Source organism: Bombina bombina, chromosome 2 (assembly GCF_027579735.1).
Source record: "Bombina bombina isolate aBomBom1 chromosome 2, aBomBom1.pri, whole genome shotgun sequence".
NCBI lineage: Eukaryota > Metazoa > Chordata > Amphibia > Anura > Bombinatoridae > Bombina > Bombina bombina.
The window spans coordinates 748,905,175-748,919,430 of NC_069500.1; the positions used below are offsets into that span (position 1 = coordinate 748,905,175).

The 14,256-nt window shown below is 42.2% G+C and overlaps 1 protein-coding gene across 1 annotated transcript in view; it reads left to right on the top strand.

Annotated features, from left to right (window-relative positions):
* The window catches only part of POLRMT (RNA polymerase mitochondrial), a 367,345-nt gene that overhangs the window by 78,672 nt on the left and 274,417 nt on the right, over positions 1 to 14,256 (top strand). Inside the window, exons 3-4 of the mRNA XM_053702843.1 lie at positions 5,686 to 6,284; positions 6,375 to 6,505. Coding sequence (XP_053558818.1) covers positions 5,686 to 6,284; positions 6,375 to 6,505 — 730 coding nt within the window. The remainder of the gene's footprint in view (positions 1 to 5,685; positions 6,285 to 6,374; positions 6,506 to 14,256) is intronic.

Below are 14,256 nucleotides of genomic sequence, written 5' to 3' on the forward strand. Positions count from 1 at the left end.
CAGCGTGGCGTAAGTGCAGGCTCCAGCTGAGGATGGCGTGTCTGTTTGCGGAGGCCGTACTGCTCAGGCTGCACTGTGTGTGGGTTGATGCGGTTACTTCCTCCTTGTAATTGTGAATAGATAGCGGCTCTCCTCCGTAGCTGTAGATGCGGTACTGAGCAGGGTTCAGTAGTAGACAGGAGACCGGGTGAGGTTACGGCTCAAACAGTAAAGAGCTTTTACCCAAGCTGCCTCACACTGTACACCTCACACTGTACACCTAAACGGGTCCGGAAGTTCAGCGCCGACAGCGCTGCAGATGATGGCGCAGCCAAAAATTCTCAACAGAATTATGCTGGGTGGCTCGTCCGATAGGCAGTCCTGACCCAGTAAAGACTAGGCTAATTTCCTCTGAGTGTTAGGAAAGAGTTGTGGGTAAAAATAAAATGAGAAAAGTGTAATAATTAAAGTAAAATAACTTGGTCTACAGAGCTCCTATAAAGCGTGACCACTCAGTATCGTGGCAAGCTCCGCCTCTCAGGTAAGCATAATTTTATGTTTTTGATTTCAGATTCTGTGTCCGGTGATAAATCCGGAGTGGCCTCGTTGACGCCTGCCAACCAGTTTTCTTTCGTATGCCATTTCAGAGCGCCTGGTTCCTCTGGCTCGGGGAATCAAGGGACTGGTGAGCCATCCGCCTCTGGGGGTCCTGTCCTCAGAGGCGAGTTCCCTACCAAATCATACTTCTGCACATGCGGTTAACCCAGTTTATTTTTCCTCCATGCGGGGTGGCGTGTTTCCCCCGGAGGTTGCAGCACGTTTTCGCTTCCACATAATGTTGGCGATTGTTCGTCTGCAGAGTCCAGACGTTTCTTTGAGAATGTGCTTGTGCCTTATTGTCCCGTGCCTTCCGCCTTGGGGAGGTCCTCTACAGTTCCCCGCTGAGGTATCTGTCCCTAAATGTTGTGCCTTCCGTTACAGGATTATGCGCCTTCGGGTGCTGCTCAGACATGTTTTTCAGTTATTGAATGACCCTATCGTTACCAGATACGATGAATTTCGGTCGGATAATTCAAATGGTGCACCTCATTAGACATGTGGGGATGAAGTAATCTCCTGATTGTCATTTGTTGAGATCTTTCCCAGTTTTGTGAGATAGGGCTCCGTTTGGCTGGTCCTGTGTGTAGGCCTGTGTCTTTTGGGCGTTAACCTTCGGGTTGCCTTATATTTTTTTATATCCGAAGGGATGTCTTTTGTGTTTGTTTCCTTCGGGAACCTTCTGGGATTGATACTCTATTACTTCTTTGGAAGTTGTTGGACATGTTAGTCATCTGTTACAAATGAATGTTTTATGTTTTTTCCCCTACGAAGGATAATTTATGCAGCTTGCTGGTTGGGACCCTAGGTGCAGGCTGGTCCTGTCGGGTTCGTTCGGTTTTGTGGCTGTTCAGACACGTGGTGCTGTTCTTCTCGGCTGGTTCGGTAGAAGTGCGCAGGTTATTGTTTTTCACGTTCAACTAAAGATTCGAGAGGACCTGTGGGTCCGTAAGGTGGGAAGGATTGTTTCAGTCCTTATAGCCTTCAGTCATAGATGACCAGGCAGGGGAGTTTTTCCGCTGCGTCACTCTATCCGACGTCTGATTTCATCAGAACTTAGTTTCCTCCCCCATGTGGTGGAGGGTGGGAGGGCTTAATGCCCCTTACCACTATTGAGCGGTTTGGCCTTCATTTTTTTGGCCTCTGGAGTCTGGATGTGTCCTTTTGGGCTTGATCCAACAGCTTGTACAGCATAGCTGTCTAGCATACGGAAGGTTGCAGTTTGAAACCTGTTGCAGTCCTTGACACCTTGCGGGTGTACGCGTAGCTGTTTTCTAGTATATCTAGTTGCAGCTCTTACACTTGACTGAGTTATAAGAGGCCTTTGGGTCGTCTTCCATTGCCTCCGGGTGAGTGGATCTCCTTTCAGGGATCTGTGCTTCCAGGTGATGGTTGTTCCCTGCGGGGACTTTTGTTTAGCTCAGGGTTTTCCGGAGCTGGGTAGGCTTAGTGCCTTCTCTTCCTTTTGTCCTCTGCTTGTGTGGAGCTGTTAGGGAGACTAGTCCTGGTAGTAGGATTTTTTTTTTTGGACATCAAGGTATCCCTTGGCTGTCTTGAGGCTCTTAGAAGTATCTTCATACGACTTCTAGCCTTGCTTCTTGGAGCATTGGACTTTAGCTAGGAGTGGTTCCTCCCTTTGGTCAGAGCTTTCGAGTTCTTCTTGCTATCCGTATTCTCTGGATATGCATCCATACCCTTGTGTCTGGCTTTTTGGCCGGTTGGGGTGTTTAGTTCTAGGGTAAGGTTTGCCTGAACTATTAGGTCCCCGGACCTGTTTTTTCTCCCTGAGACTTCCGGTTGTTGATGCTCTGCTTGGCCTTTTTACTGAGCCTTTTTACTGACCCAGTCTTGGGTGGTTTTGGAATCTTGGAACTCAGGGCTGGTCGAGGTATTCCATGGTAATGGGAACTTGGGCTATGTCCTTGCTCCATCTACCTCACCTGGTCGTGGTTGGCCAGGTTTTCGGAGTATTTTTTACTCTTTGCCACAGAGTGAATCATGTCATCTGTTGGTTAGCCGTGGGGCTTGAGTCTCAAGGGTGGTTGGTTCATACCCAGCTGCTGGCGCTGGATGTCCAATTTCTGGTGCGCCTTAGGGTTACATTCCCCTGGTCAGTTTGCCAGTGTTCCCGTGGATTCCCTGCTCTGCAGGCGAATGGGTTGGCTGTGCCTCTGCTTGGCAAGCTACTTGTAGGGGGGTCCTTTTCTAGGACATCTGTGTTGGGAATTTCACTTGCCATTTGCCGGTGCATTTAGGCCTTGAGGACAGTTGTTGCCCTTCCGGGATCATCCCTTTTCTTTAGGGGATATTCTCTTCCCTATGGAGACTGAGTCCTTGCTTGGGGCTTCTCCTGGATGGGAGGCGGAAAGGTGTGATTGATTCCCCCTGAGGTCTTGCTGGCTCCAAGCAGGCTTGTTGGGCCTTTCTTTTGATAGATCCTTAGGTCTATAGCCTTGTTGTCTGTTTCAGAGTTGAGTTGTACTTGTGCTCTGTGGGGATGGCTGTGCTATCCTTATGCTCGTTCCTGTATCTGTTTTGGGATTCTTTTGTTTCCTTGTCTTGGATCCCGGAGGCTGGGTTGGTCCAGCTGACGTCTGTAGGTCAAAATGGCCGAGCGGTCTAAGGACCTGCGTTTGGACAGTCTCCTCTGGATGTGTGAGCTTGTTGAGTCCATCCTGTTAGCTTAGTCTGCTAGGGTATAGATTTTCCTTTCAACTTGCTCCGTTGATAGAAGAGGGTTTACTCTTCGTTCAGGTTCTGAGAGTATACTCTCCTTCTTGGGGGGCCTCGATTTGAGGTTTTTGTTTCCCCTTTTCAGGGACCTGTGTGTAGGTCCGGCAACTTAGGTTGCCTGGAACGTGTCCTCTCTAAGGAGGTTGCTTTGCGGTCTGTTTCTTGCTTGACTGCTTCTTCTTCCTTGCAGGTATCGTCTGTGTCGGCCTGTTGTGGACTCTGTTCTCAAACTTGGGGTTTTTCACCTGGGTGTATTACACACTTTTTTCATGGTCTCATACCTTGGTATTCTATGGCCCGACACTGGGAGGACTTTGCCTCTTCTGTTGCATCCGTGCTTGCTGGATATTGGGGAGACGTCTGTTCTGTCTCTGTGCCCGGTCTTATCCCGGGTTTCGCTTGGTATATGGTATAGGCGAGGCCTCCTTTCCCTATTTGGGCCCCTTTGGGTCTTTGTGAGCTGGGCTCACTCGTGGAGGTGTTCCTTTTTTGTCTTGGGGGACCTTTCGGTGTCCTGGGTTCTCCTTTGCCTTGTCTCCTTGGGGGTTTCGGCTGTTGTCTCCTTCATTTGTGGAGATGAGCGGTGGGGGACCGTTTGTTGGGCGACAGTGTCTCCTGGAGGACTGTTGGCTCAGTCGAGTCCGTTTGTGGTCTCTAGTTTGGCTTCTGGACTTAGTGCAAGTCAGTGTCACTGGGGCTTTTCCTCTTAAGATTTTCTCTACTTCGGACAAAGTGTTTTTTTTGTTTGTTTTTTTTATTGGGTAGAGGTTCAGGCCTGGTGCCCGCAGTATGGGCCGCCTATTGTACCCTCCCGTCTTGGCATTCAGTGTCCTCTATAGCTTGGGTATTGTTTTCCCAAAAGTAATGAATGCAGCTGTGGACTCATAAATTATGCTTACCTGATAATTTCCTTTTCTTCTGAAAGAGTCCACAGCTCCCCACCCATAATTTTATGTGGGGCGTCCTTATATTGCATATGGCACCTTTCACCCTGATATTTCTTCTACTGTTCCTTGGCAGAATGACTGGGGGATGAGGGGAGTGGGAGGAGCATTTAAGCCTTTGGCTGGGGTGTCTTTGCCTCCTCCTGGTGGCCAGGTTCTTATTTCCCAAAAGTAATGAATGCAGCTGTGGACTCTTTCCATCAGAAGAAAAGGACATTATCAGGTAAGCATAATTTATGTTTTCCCCCCATTTTTTTCATCATATTTTATATTTTTTTATAGTAAATTATAAGATATGAGGAGAATAATGGTATCTTTAGAAAGTCCATTTAATAGCGAAAAAATTGTATATAATATGTGTGGGTACAGTAAATGAGTAAGAGCAAAATTACAGCTAAACACAAACACCTCAGAAATGTAAAAATAGCCTTAGTCCAAAACGGTAAGAAAATTGAGAAGTGCTGTGGTCACTAAGGGGTTAAATTTAAAAAAAAAATATTTTTTTAAAAAAAAAAAATCATTTCTTTTTATCCACTCTGGTATGTCTGTTTACAAATAAAAAGAGAAAAGGGAAAATCACCATGTTTTTAGAGGAAGTATCTAGTTATCAAAGTACAAAACCTTTTTTATAATCAAATTTGAAGACTAAACAACTTTTACATACAGCTTCATTTTTCATATTCTGTTCTGCCCCATGAATTTAATTTACTTTCACAAGCTGCTGCAATATCTTAATTTCCGTGCCTGTTGAGTCATTCTGTTACCAGAAAACTTTTATTTTTTATACTGTGGGAACCCTACTTATTTTAATAGAAAAATTAACAGAATGGCTAAATGGGAACTATTTTCTGATTTTGGTCTATCGTTTTTTTTTTTTCCCCAGTTATGAATTTTGTGTACGTTCTGAGGTCTCTTATGCTGGAGAGACCTGATCCTATGGGACATTTTAGTTACCAATAATACCAAGATTATACATTTTTGTGATATATATATTTTTTTTTTAACAATATTTTTTAAAAACATAATACAGAATGTGCATTTTACATAGTGAGTCTAACAAATATGGAAAATTGTACAGAGTAAAGCACATTTGTTGTTGGAAGGAACCTAAGAGGGTGTTTGGATTGCAGTGGGGTAGTATACAGTCTTACATTGTTGAAGTTGGCAAAGATGCTGCATGATTCAGTCTAACAGGATTTATTATTATTTTTCTTGCACTTGTACTATAATCCATCTGTGCATGTCTGTTTAAGATAAATGCAAAAGCATACCTTACAAGGGTTACATAGTTAATTCACTATATACGGTAGTTCAATGTAGTGTGTGCCAGGTTAATGGATGTAGGCAATATGTTTCATCTTAGTTAACTAAAACAAATTCTATGGGTTTCCTAAGAATACTATGGGTTCAGAATTTGTCTTTTCTTTTTTAGTTTTAGAGACCCGGGTCGAGCAGTTGCAAGCTGAAGAAGCCCTTTCTGTGTCGGAGGGTAGGAATGCTACACCTTCACAGAGTACAAAGTCCCTCTCTCCCATTCACAAGGAAGAAGAAAAGGGAGACTTGAAACATGCTCCCCAAACTCCAAAGCGTTGGATGGAAAAACTAATATCTGAACAGAAAACAATGCATCTGAGACAAGGTCGGCTGGATAAGAATAACTTACGTACTAAACGGAAGCATCTACAGACTTTAGAGTGTAAAAGCAACTTTGAGATAAAATTTAAAAGATGTCACTCTAAACTGAAACCGTCTGTCACACCACCTGCAGAGGGCACTGGAGAGAAGGAGATGCTGAAGACAAAATCTAACATGTATAAGAGCGTCACCAGGGAAACAACACTACAGGACAAAGAGGGTAACCGTTATGGTGGCATTCAGCTGAATATCCTTTGTTTTATGGAGACCTGCATATTTTTGGGACACTTGGATAAAGCCCTTAACTGTCTGAGTTATTATCACCAAAGCATAGCACGACGCAGCCTGCTCTCCACAGCTATGTACAACTTGCTAATTAAAGGCTTTGCCAAACAGGTGAGGATAAGGAGCACAATGACTAAGCTTTTAGATGCATGGGTCTTTAATATTTTTTATGGTGCAATGTTGTTGTTGTTTTTCTTTTAGGGCTCTTTGTCTTATATAGGGCAGGTCTTCAGTATGTTGGAGGAGGCGGGGGTGAAGCCAAATATCAGCTCCTATGCAGCAACCCTGGAGTGCATGGGCCGCAGGGACTGTAATGCCAAGGCTATTAAGAGGTAAACTGGCTACCTATTGTGCTTTGCAGACTTCTCACACCACCTATAATAAGTTCCCACATTTACATCAGAGCAAATCCACAGGTGGCTGAGACTATGAGAAGATTAAAGGGACATGAAACTCAAACTTTTCCTTTGCTGTTTCAGATAGACCACACATTTTGTTTGAAAATTTGTTTAAAATTGTATTCTCTATCTGAATCATGAAAGAAAAAAATGGGTTTTATGTACCTTTAAGGAGTCTGTCTTTTAGTTTATGCCACCTTAAACAGTTGAGCGCTTACATATATTTTCATTTTTACATTTTGTTGATTTGTAAGTTTCACTGCAGTATATGCAGTCTGGTCTGTTGTGGCAGAAACGTTTCCCCCCGCTATGTCTGGCATAATATAATACAATGTGCAACATGGCAAAGTGAGTTAACAAAAAGTCTGCAATACCTTTTTTTTTTTTTTTTTAATAAAATAGACCCAGAAAATAAAATACTGCTTTACAGTAGTATGCTGGATTTGTACAGCCCTAGCATACTGCCAAATGATATATCCCTTTAAGGAGATTCAGTGATTGCCTTAAGATCAGATGCATGTCTCCATTATATTTCTTTAAAGGGGCATTAAACACTAAATACAGCTCATGCACCCCCTTCCATTATGTGTGCCATTATTTTGAACTGCACTGCCAGTATATGAAGGAGAGCTGCGGACTGCACATGTGGTCAGCACTGGAATGCAGTAAAAGCTAGAGGTGGGTAATAACCTAAATACTATGCTTAGTACATGTATTTAGTGTTTAATGTCACTTTTATAAGTAGGGTACTCAAAATATGATAACTTAGATCAGATGCAAGACTCCACCAATCAGTTTAACAGGACATTAAACATTATACAAATTAATAACATTGCAATATACATGTATTATTTTTTTGATTTTGCGGTAAAACTTGTGCTTGTCTTACACCTCCTAGTTAGGCTGAAAGAAAAAGTATGTAACTTAAATGTGCTGTACAGTGTTGCATGAACCAGTTACATACTACAAAATGATTGCTTAGAGTGGTGCACAAACTTATTTACAGCGAACGCTTATTTGTCACAATAAAGAGAGTAAAGATAATCACTCCTTTTTAAATGAAGGATGAGACCTTGAGATCTTTGAATAAATGCATATATGCAGTGGAGAAATATGGATATCTTACAGCGCTAGACTTAGGATAAATCCTAAGCTCCTATAGGCTAAGGCTTATCCCAAAATTAAGGATAACAGAATTAGATATATGCTAAAGGAGCGCCTAATGTATGATTAGGAAAAGGATTTAAAGTGAATGTAAATTTTGATGTTTAAGTGCCCGGTTTTTAAAACTTTGATTAAAAACAGGGGCACTTTAATTCATCAAAATTTACATTTCACTCCTGTTGTGACAAAAAACTTACCTTTTAATCTTCACAGCAGCTGCTGCTTCCTCCGGTCTCACAAGCCATTTCTGATGTCAGAAATGATTGATAGGTCATCCTCCAATCACAGATTCCCCCCCGGGGGATTCAGTGTCTGATTCACTGCTGTGATTGGAGGAAGCCAGATACCTCATTTTAGACCCAGGAAGAGGCTTTGAAACAGGTGGAGGAAGCTGGAGCTGCTGTGAAGATTAAAAAGTAAGTTTATTTTCACAACAGGAGTGAAATGAAAATATTGATGAATTAAAGTGCCCCTGTTTTTAATCAAAGTTTTAAAAACCGGGCACTTTAGCATCAAAATTTACATTCACTTTAAGCTAACATATGGGTATGATGTACCAGATAAAATCTTAATAAAATATATGGATATAATCACATTTATTGTTCACAAAGATTGCTTGGATCCAAGCTAAGTATAAAAACACTATATCAAACAATGTATCAAACAATATAAAAGCAATATAATAATAAAAGCAAATAATTAAACTAGATATATAGTACAGTACAATATATATATATATATATATATATATATATATATATATATATATATATATATATATATATATATAAAAGGTTGTTTAGACCTTATATCAAAGATTATTGGCAATAGTAACACATAGATGAGAATCAATTAATGCTGCTTTGTAGAGGAATAGTTCATCAGAGTGGATTGATTGGGTGACACCTGGAGGGTGGTAGAGTCCAAAAGATGAAAAAATAATAATACTATTCTGAAAAATAGTGTGAAAAAAATATATCAAAGAAAAAAGGTGGCCACTGACCAAATTGTGTAAAACAAAAAGTGTGACAAGTTGAGTGAAAAGGATGTGTGTAACCAATTCTATACAAAGAAAATAACCAATAAGTGTATGTGATGTGTACAACCTAAAACAATGGTGTGGTTGGTATGTGAAAGAATCTGTGCAAAAATGTAAGAGTGTGTGTGAAAAAAATGAGAAAATTAAAAAATGATAATAAAAATAAAAATAATACCAATTGGGTATGATGCTGAAAAAGTAATTACAGTCCCATGTGTGATCAAAAACTGGGTGTTGTTGTCCTAGGTGAAGTGATGTGTGAAAGTGTCTCAATTAATACCTTGATTAGGATTAGTTTGATGAATATCCTGAGTGGTCCAATTTCACTCTTTGGGTAATAAATCCTCAATTCCTGTAAGTTAAAAACAATAACATAGCACAGTAATGTTTCAAACAAGTTTAAATAATTGAAAAGAAGCTCACCATAAGTTGTCAACGCGTTTCGGCCCTGTATTGGGCCCTTTTCAAGACTAGTATGGTCTGGTGTTTGTGCTCCTTATATACCTAAAGGTGACCAATCACCTTAATTTGATTTTTGCGCCAAAATTTGCCCGTTTTTTTTTTTTTTTTCTCAAACCGGAAGTTGTTTGTGTCTATTTCGATGTATCTCTTACATCTGTGTTATCCTATACACAATTTTTATTACATTTCCCATATATGTATATTGGTTCCTATTCCTATCACTGCCTCTTTTCTATGAAATTTTTTAAATTTGTGCAATCAAGGTATTGTAATGACTGTCTACTCTACTCTGGATGTTCCTAAGACTACGTCATCTGAAAAGCCAAAGATTCCTAAGTTAGACATGGTTTACCAAATTTCAAGAAGATGTTCCTAGTCCCAGACTCATCTGGAGTTGTGGAGTTCTATTCCCAAGGTGGACCACGCTATTTCCACTCTGGCTAAACGGACAGCTATTCCCTTAGAGGATAGCAACTCCTTCAGAGACCCATAGATAGAAAGTTGAGGAGGATGTTTAATCAAATGGGTCTACTATTTCAACCTGCAGCGGGTATTGCGGAGGTTGCTGGAGCAGCCACCTTTTGGTGCGACTACTTATCGGATATGATTCTAGTAGAAACTCTGCTAGAAGATATTCTGGATCAAATTAAAGCCCTTTAGACGGCCAATTCCTTTAATTTGTGATGCGATAATGCAGATCATCTGCCTTAATCCTAAATATTCTGGCTTGGCAGTCCTCTCCAAGAGAGCTCTCTGGTTGAAATCGTGGTCTGGGGACATGTCTAAGTCTAGACTCCTTTCCTTGACCTTTAAGGGAAAGACCTTATTAAGACCAGGTCTGGACTCGAGTATATCCACAGTGACGAGGGAAGGATGCCTTCCTTCCCCAGGACAAGAAATCCAGATCTAAAGGATGCCAATTGGGCAATTTTCGTCCCTTTCGCAGCCTCTTCTAAAGCGGACCAACCAAAAAGTACCTGGGAACCGAATCAATCTTTAAATAAGAAGAACAAGCCTTCCGGGATGGGATAGAGTATGGGGCAGACTCGTTTTGGAATGTCCAGGATCCCTGGGTCCTGGATGTGATCTCCCAGGGGTACAGGATAGGCTTTCTATCTCGCCCCCCAAGGGGCAAATTCATTCAAAACCAGAAAAGAGGGCAGCCTTTTTGAAATGCGTAGGACTTCTAGCATCCATGGGAGTGATTGTCCCATTTCCTTCCTCTGAAAGGGGACAAGGGTTTTATTCAAATCTATTTGTAGTTTACAAGAAAGAGGGAACATTTCGCCCCATTCTAGACTTAGTGTCTCAACAAATTTCTGAGTCCCCTGCTTCAAGATGGAGACTATAAGATCAATCCTTCCGTTAGTCCAGGCGGGTCAATTCATGACCACTATAGATTTGAAGGACGTATACCTGCACATTCCTTTCCACAAGAATCATTTTCAGTTCCTTCAGTTTGCCTTTCTGGACAATCATTTACCAGTTCATAGCTCTTCCCTTTGGACTAGCTACTGTCCCAATTATTTTTACAAAGGGCATTGGGAGCTCTTTTAGTGGTGGCCAGAGCGCAAGGAGGCGGCAAAGAGCACCACAGCAAAGCTGTTAAATATCACCTCCTTCCCTCCCAACCCAGTCATTCTCTTTGCCTACGTTAAGTGCAAGGAGGTGGTAAATTAGGTGTTAGAAAAAGATCTTCAATCAATAGTTTATTATTTTTAAAGTAGTACAGGATTGTGCTGCTTTTGTCCTGGGGTGTAGCCGTAGTCCATATCAGTCTCTTCAGTAGAGCAGTGGTGGCTTTAGAGCGATAAGAACTTGTGGGACATAATTCTCACTGCGCCTCCCATACTAATGCTGCCCTGACTCTGAAAAACTGAGGGATCTTACTTAGTCTTTTTTTCCTTTTTGTCACAGGTCCATGGGAGCGAGAGGACCTCTTAAACCTGGAAGCTGCCTTACTGTCGGGCAGATGAGGAGGTAAATGCTGACTTATTATCTGGGGGATAGGACTCAGAAAATGTTAGGCACTTGATTCAACAAAGGACAATAAAGAGACTAATGGGATATGGGACACTTTATTTATGACAGTAACAGCGCAGGCACTGGGGCTGGATGTAAATTGCATAGGCTTATGGTGGTTCTCATCTCCCGGCCTTTTAATAATATGCACGACTGGGAGATGACTGGATTTGGGGTTGCCCACGATGAGCGGTACTAGGGGAAAGCATTTTGCGCCCTTTCTTACTTCCTATTCCTGTTAGTCTGAAGAAGAAGCTTGTTAACGTTTTATACTGCGCATCTAGTCGGAAGAAGTGCTTGTTAGCATATTCAGCTGCGCATCTCTGGGGATTTTGATGCGTGCCAACTAGTGTCTGCAGAGTTCCGGTTCGGTTGGGGGAACGGTTCCTGCCTAAGCAGTGAGGTTCGATTTCTTCAGACAGGTAGGCACCTCAGCAAAGTACTGCTAAGGTGTAGAGGTGATCTGCAGGGCTATTTTCTATTTCTGTATTTACATACGTTAGAAAGGAAAAAGGTTAGTTTTTTAACATTTAAAGAGACAGTAACGTTTATTTGTTCAGTTCTAAAATTGCTTAAAAATTATTTATTTTTGTTAACAATTGTGAGTTAAGATGGACCAAGAGTCCTTGCAAGCTGTCACTTGTTTTTTATGTTTTGATGCCAATGTGGAACCATCAATCCCTTGCTGTTCCTCATGTATTGAGAGGACTTTATAGGGATAGACTTTTTGCTGAACCATCATTTTCAAAAGAGGATGCTGTTCAGGAGTCTAATGCCAATGCTCAATATATGCCGCAGCTTTCTCCTCAAGCGTCGCAAATGTTACCGCCCTCACATGCAGTGCCCTGCGCTTCCTCTATAACGCCTGCTGGGGTTACTTTACAAGACATCGCTTCTCTTATGTCTTCTGCAGTTTCAGATGCCTTGTCTGCTTTTCCAATGTTGCAGGGAAAGCGTAAGAGGAAAATCAGACATTCAGTAGGCGAGGTTTCTGACGCGGGTTCTTGCTATTGCGGATGCTCCCTCCCAGAAGCCTGAGGAGGATACCATAGTAGCATCTGAAGGTAAAATTTCAGATTCTGACAGTGTAATCCCTCTTACTGATACTGAAGTGGTATCCTTCAGGTTTAAGCTAGAGCACCTCCGTTTACTACTTAAGGAGGTTTTAGCTACATTGGACGACAACGACTCTGAAACTGCAGAAGACATAAGAGAAGAAATCCAGTAAGCTTAACAAATATTTTGAGGTCCCTTCCTCGGTAGATGTTTTTCCGGTTCCAGACCGACCTTCTGAGATCATTACTAAGGAGTGGGAGAGACCGGGTATCCCTTTTTCTCCATCTCCTATATTTAAAAAGATGTTCCCCATAGCCAACTCTGTCAAGGATGCTTGGCAAACAGTCCCCAAGGTGGAAGGAGCGGTTTCCACTCTGGCTAAGAGAACTACTATACCCATAGAGGATAGTTGTGCTTTTAAAGATCCTATGGACAAAAAACTAAAAGGGTTACTCAAAAAGATGTATGTACACCAGGGTTTACAGTGGCAGCCAGCTGTGGGCATTGCTACCGTCACCAGTGCGGCAGCATATTGGTTTGATGCGATGTCTGATGCTATTAGGATAGACACTCCCCTGGATGAGATCCAGGATAGGATAAAAGCTCTTAAATTGGCTAATTCCTTTATTACGGATGCTTCCCTTCAAGTTATCAAGCTGGGAGCAAAGATTTCAGGTTTCTCTGTTCTAGCTCGCAGAGCCTTATGGTTAAAGCCTTGGTCTGCGGATGTAATCTCTAAGCTTTTAGCGATTCCTTACAAGGGGAAGACCTTGTTTGAACCGGCTTGACGGAAATAATTTCTGATATTACGGGAGGTAAGGGTCATGTTCTCCCGCAGGATAAGAGAAACAAACAGAAGGGATGTCAGAGTAATTTTCGTTCCTTTCGAAATTTCAAGGGAAATTATTTCTCTTCCTCTTCCAAGCAGGAACAGTCTAAACCATCATGGAGACCCAATCAATCTTGGAATAAGGGGAAATAATCCAAGAAGCCTGCTATTGAATCAAAGACAGCATGAAGGGTCTGCCCCCGATCCGGGACCGGATCTTGTAGGGGGCAGACTTTCCTTCTTTGCTCAGGCTTGGGCTCGGGATGTTCCGGATCCCTGGGCTGTAGATATAGTGTCCCATGGATATAAACTAGAGTTCAAAAGTTTTCCTCCCAGAGGCAGGTTTATGCTTTCAAGATTATCTGTAGACCAGACAAAAAGAGAGGCGTTCTTACACTGTGTAAGAGACCTCTCTGACCTGGGAGTCATAGTTCCTGTTCCGTTTACAGGAACAGAGTTGGGGATTTTATTCCAATCTGTTTGTGGTTCCCAAAAAGGAGGAAACCTTCAGATCAATTTTGGACCTCAAGAGTCTAAACAAATTCCTCAGAGTACCGTCCTTCAAGATGGAAACTATTGATTCCATTCTTCCTTTGGTCCAAAATGGTCAATTCATGACAACAGTGGATTTAAAGGACATGTACTTGCATGTTCCTTTTCACAAGGATCATCACAAGTTTCTAAGGTTTGCATTTCTAGACAAACACTTCCAATTTGTGGCTCTTCCCTTCGGTCTTGCCACAGCTCCCAGAATTTTCTCAAAGGTTCTGGGTTTGCTGTTGGCGGTGCTTCGTTTACGGGGCATTGCAGTGGCGCCCTTTCTGGACGACATCCTGGACCAGGCGCCATCCCTACAACAAGCAAGCTCACACACGGAAATTTTGTTCTCCTTCCTGCGATCTCATGGTTGAAAGGTAAATTTGGGAAGAGCTCCTTTGTTCCAAACACAAGGGTATCTTTCTTAGGAACAATAATAGATTCCCTATCAATGAAGATTTTTCTGACAGAAGTCAGGAAATCAAAGATTTTCGATACTTGTCTAGCTCTTCAGTCCACGCCTCGGTCATCAGTGGCTCAGTGCATGGAGGTAATCGGTCTGATGGTGGCGGCAAT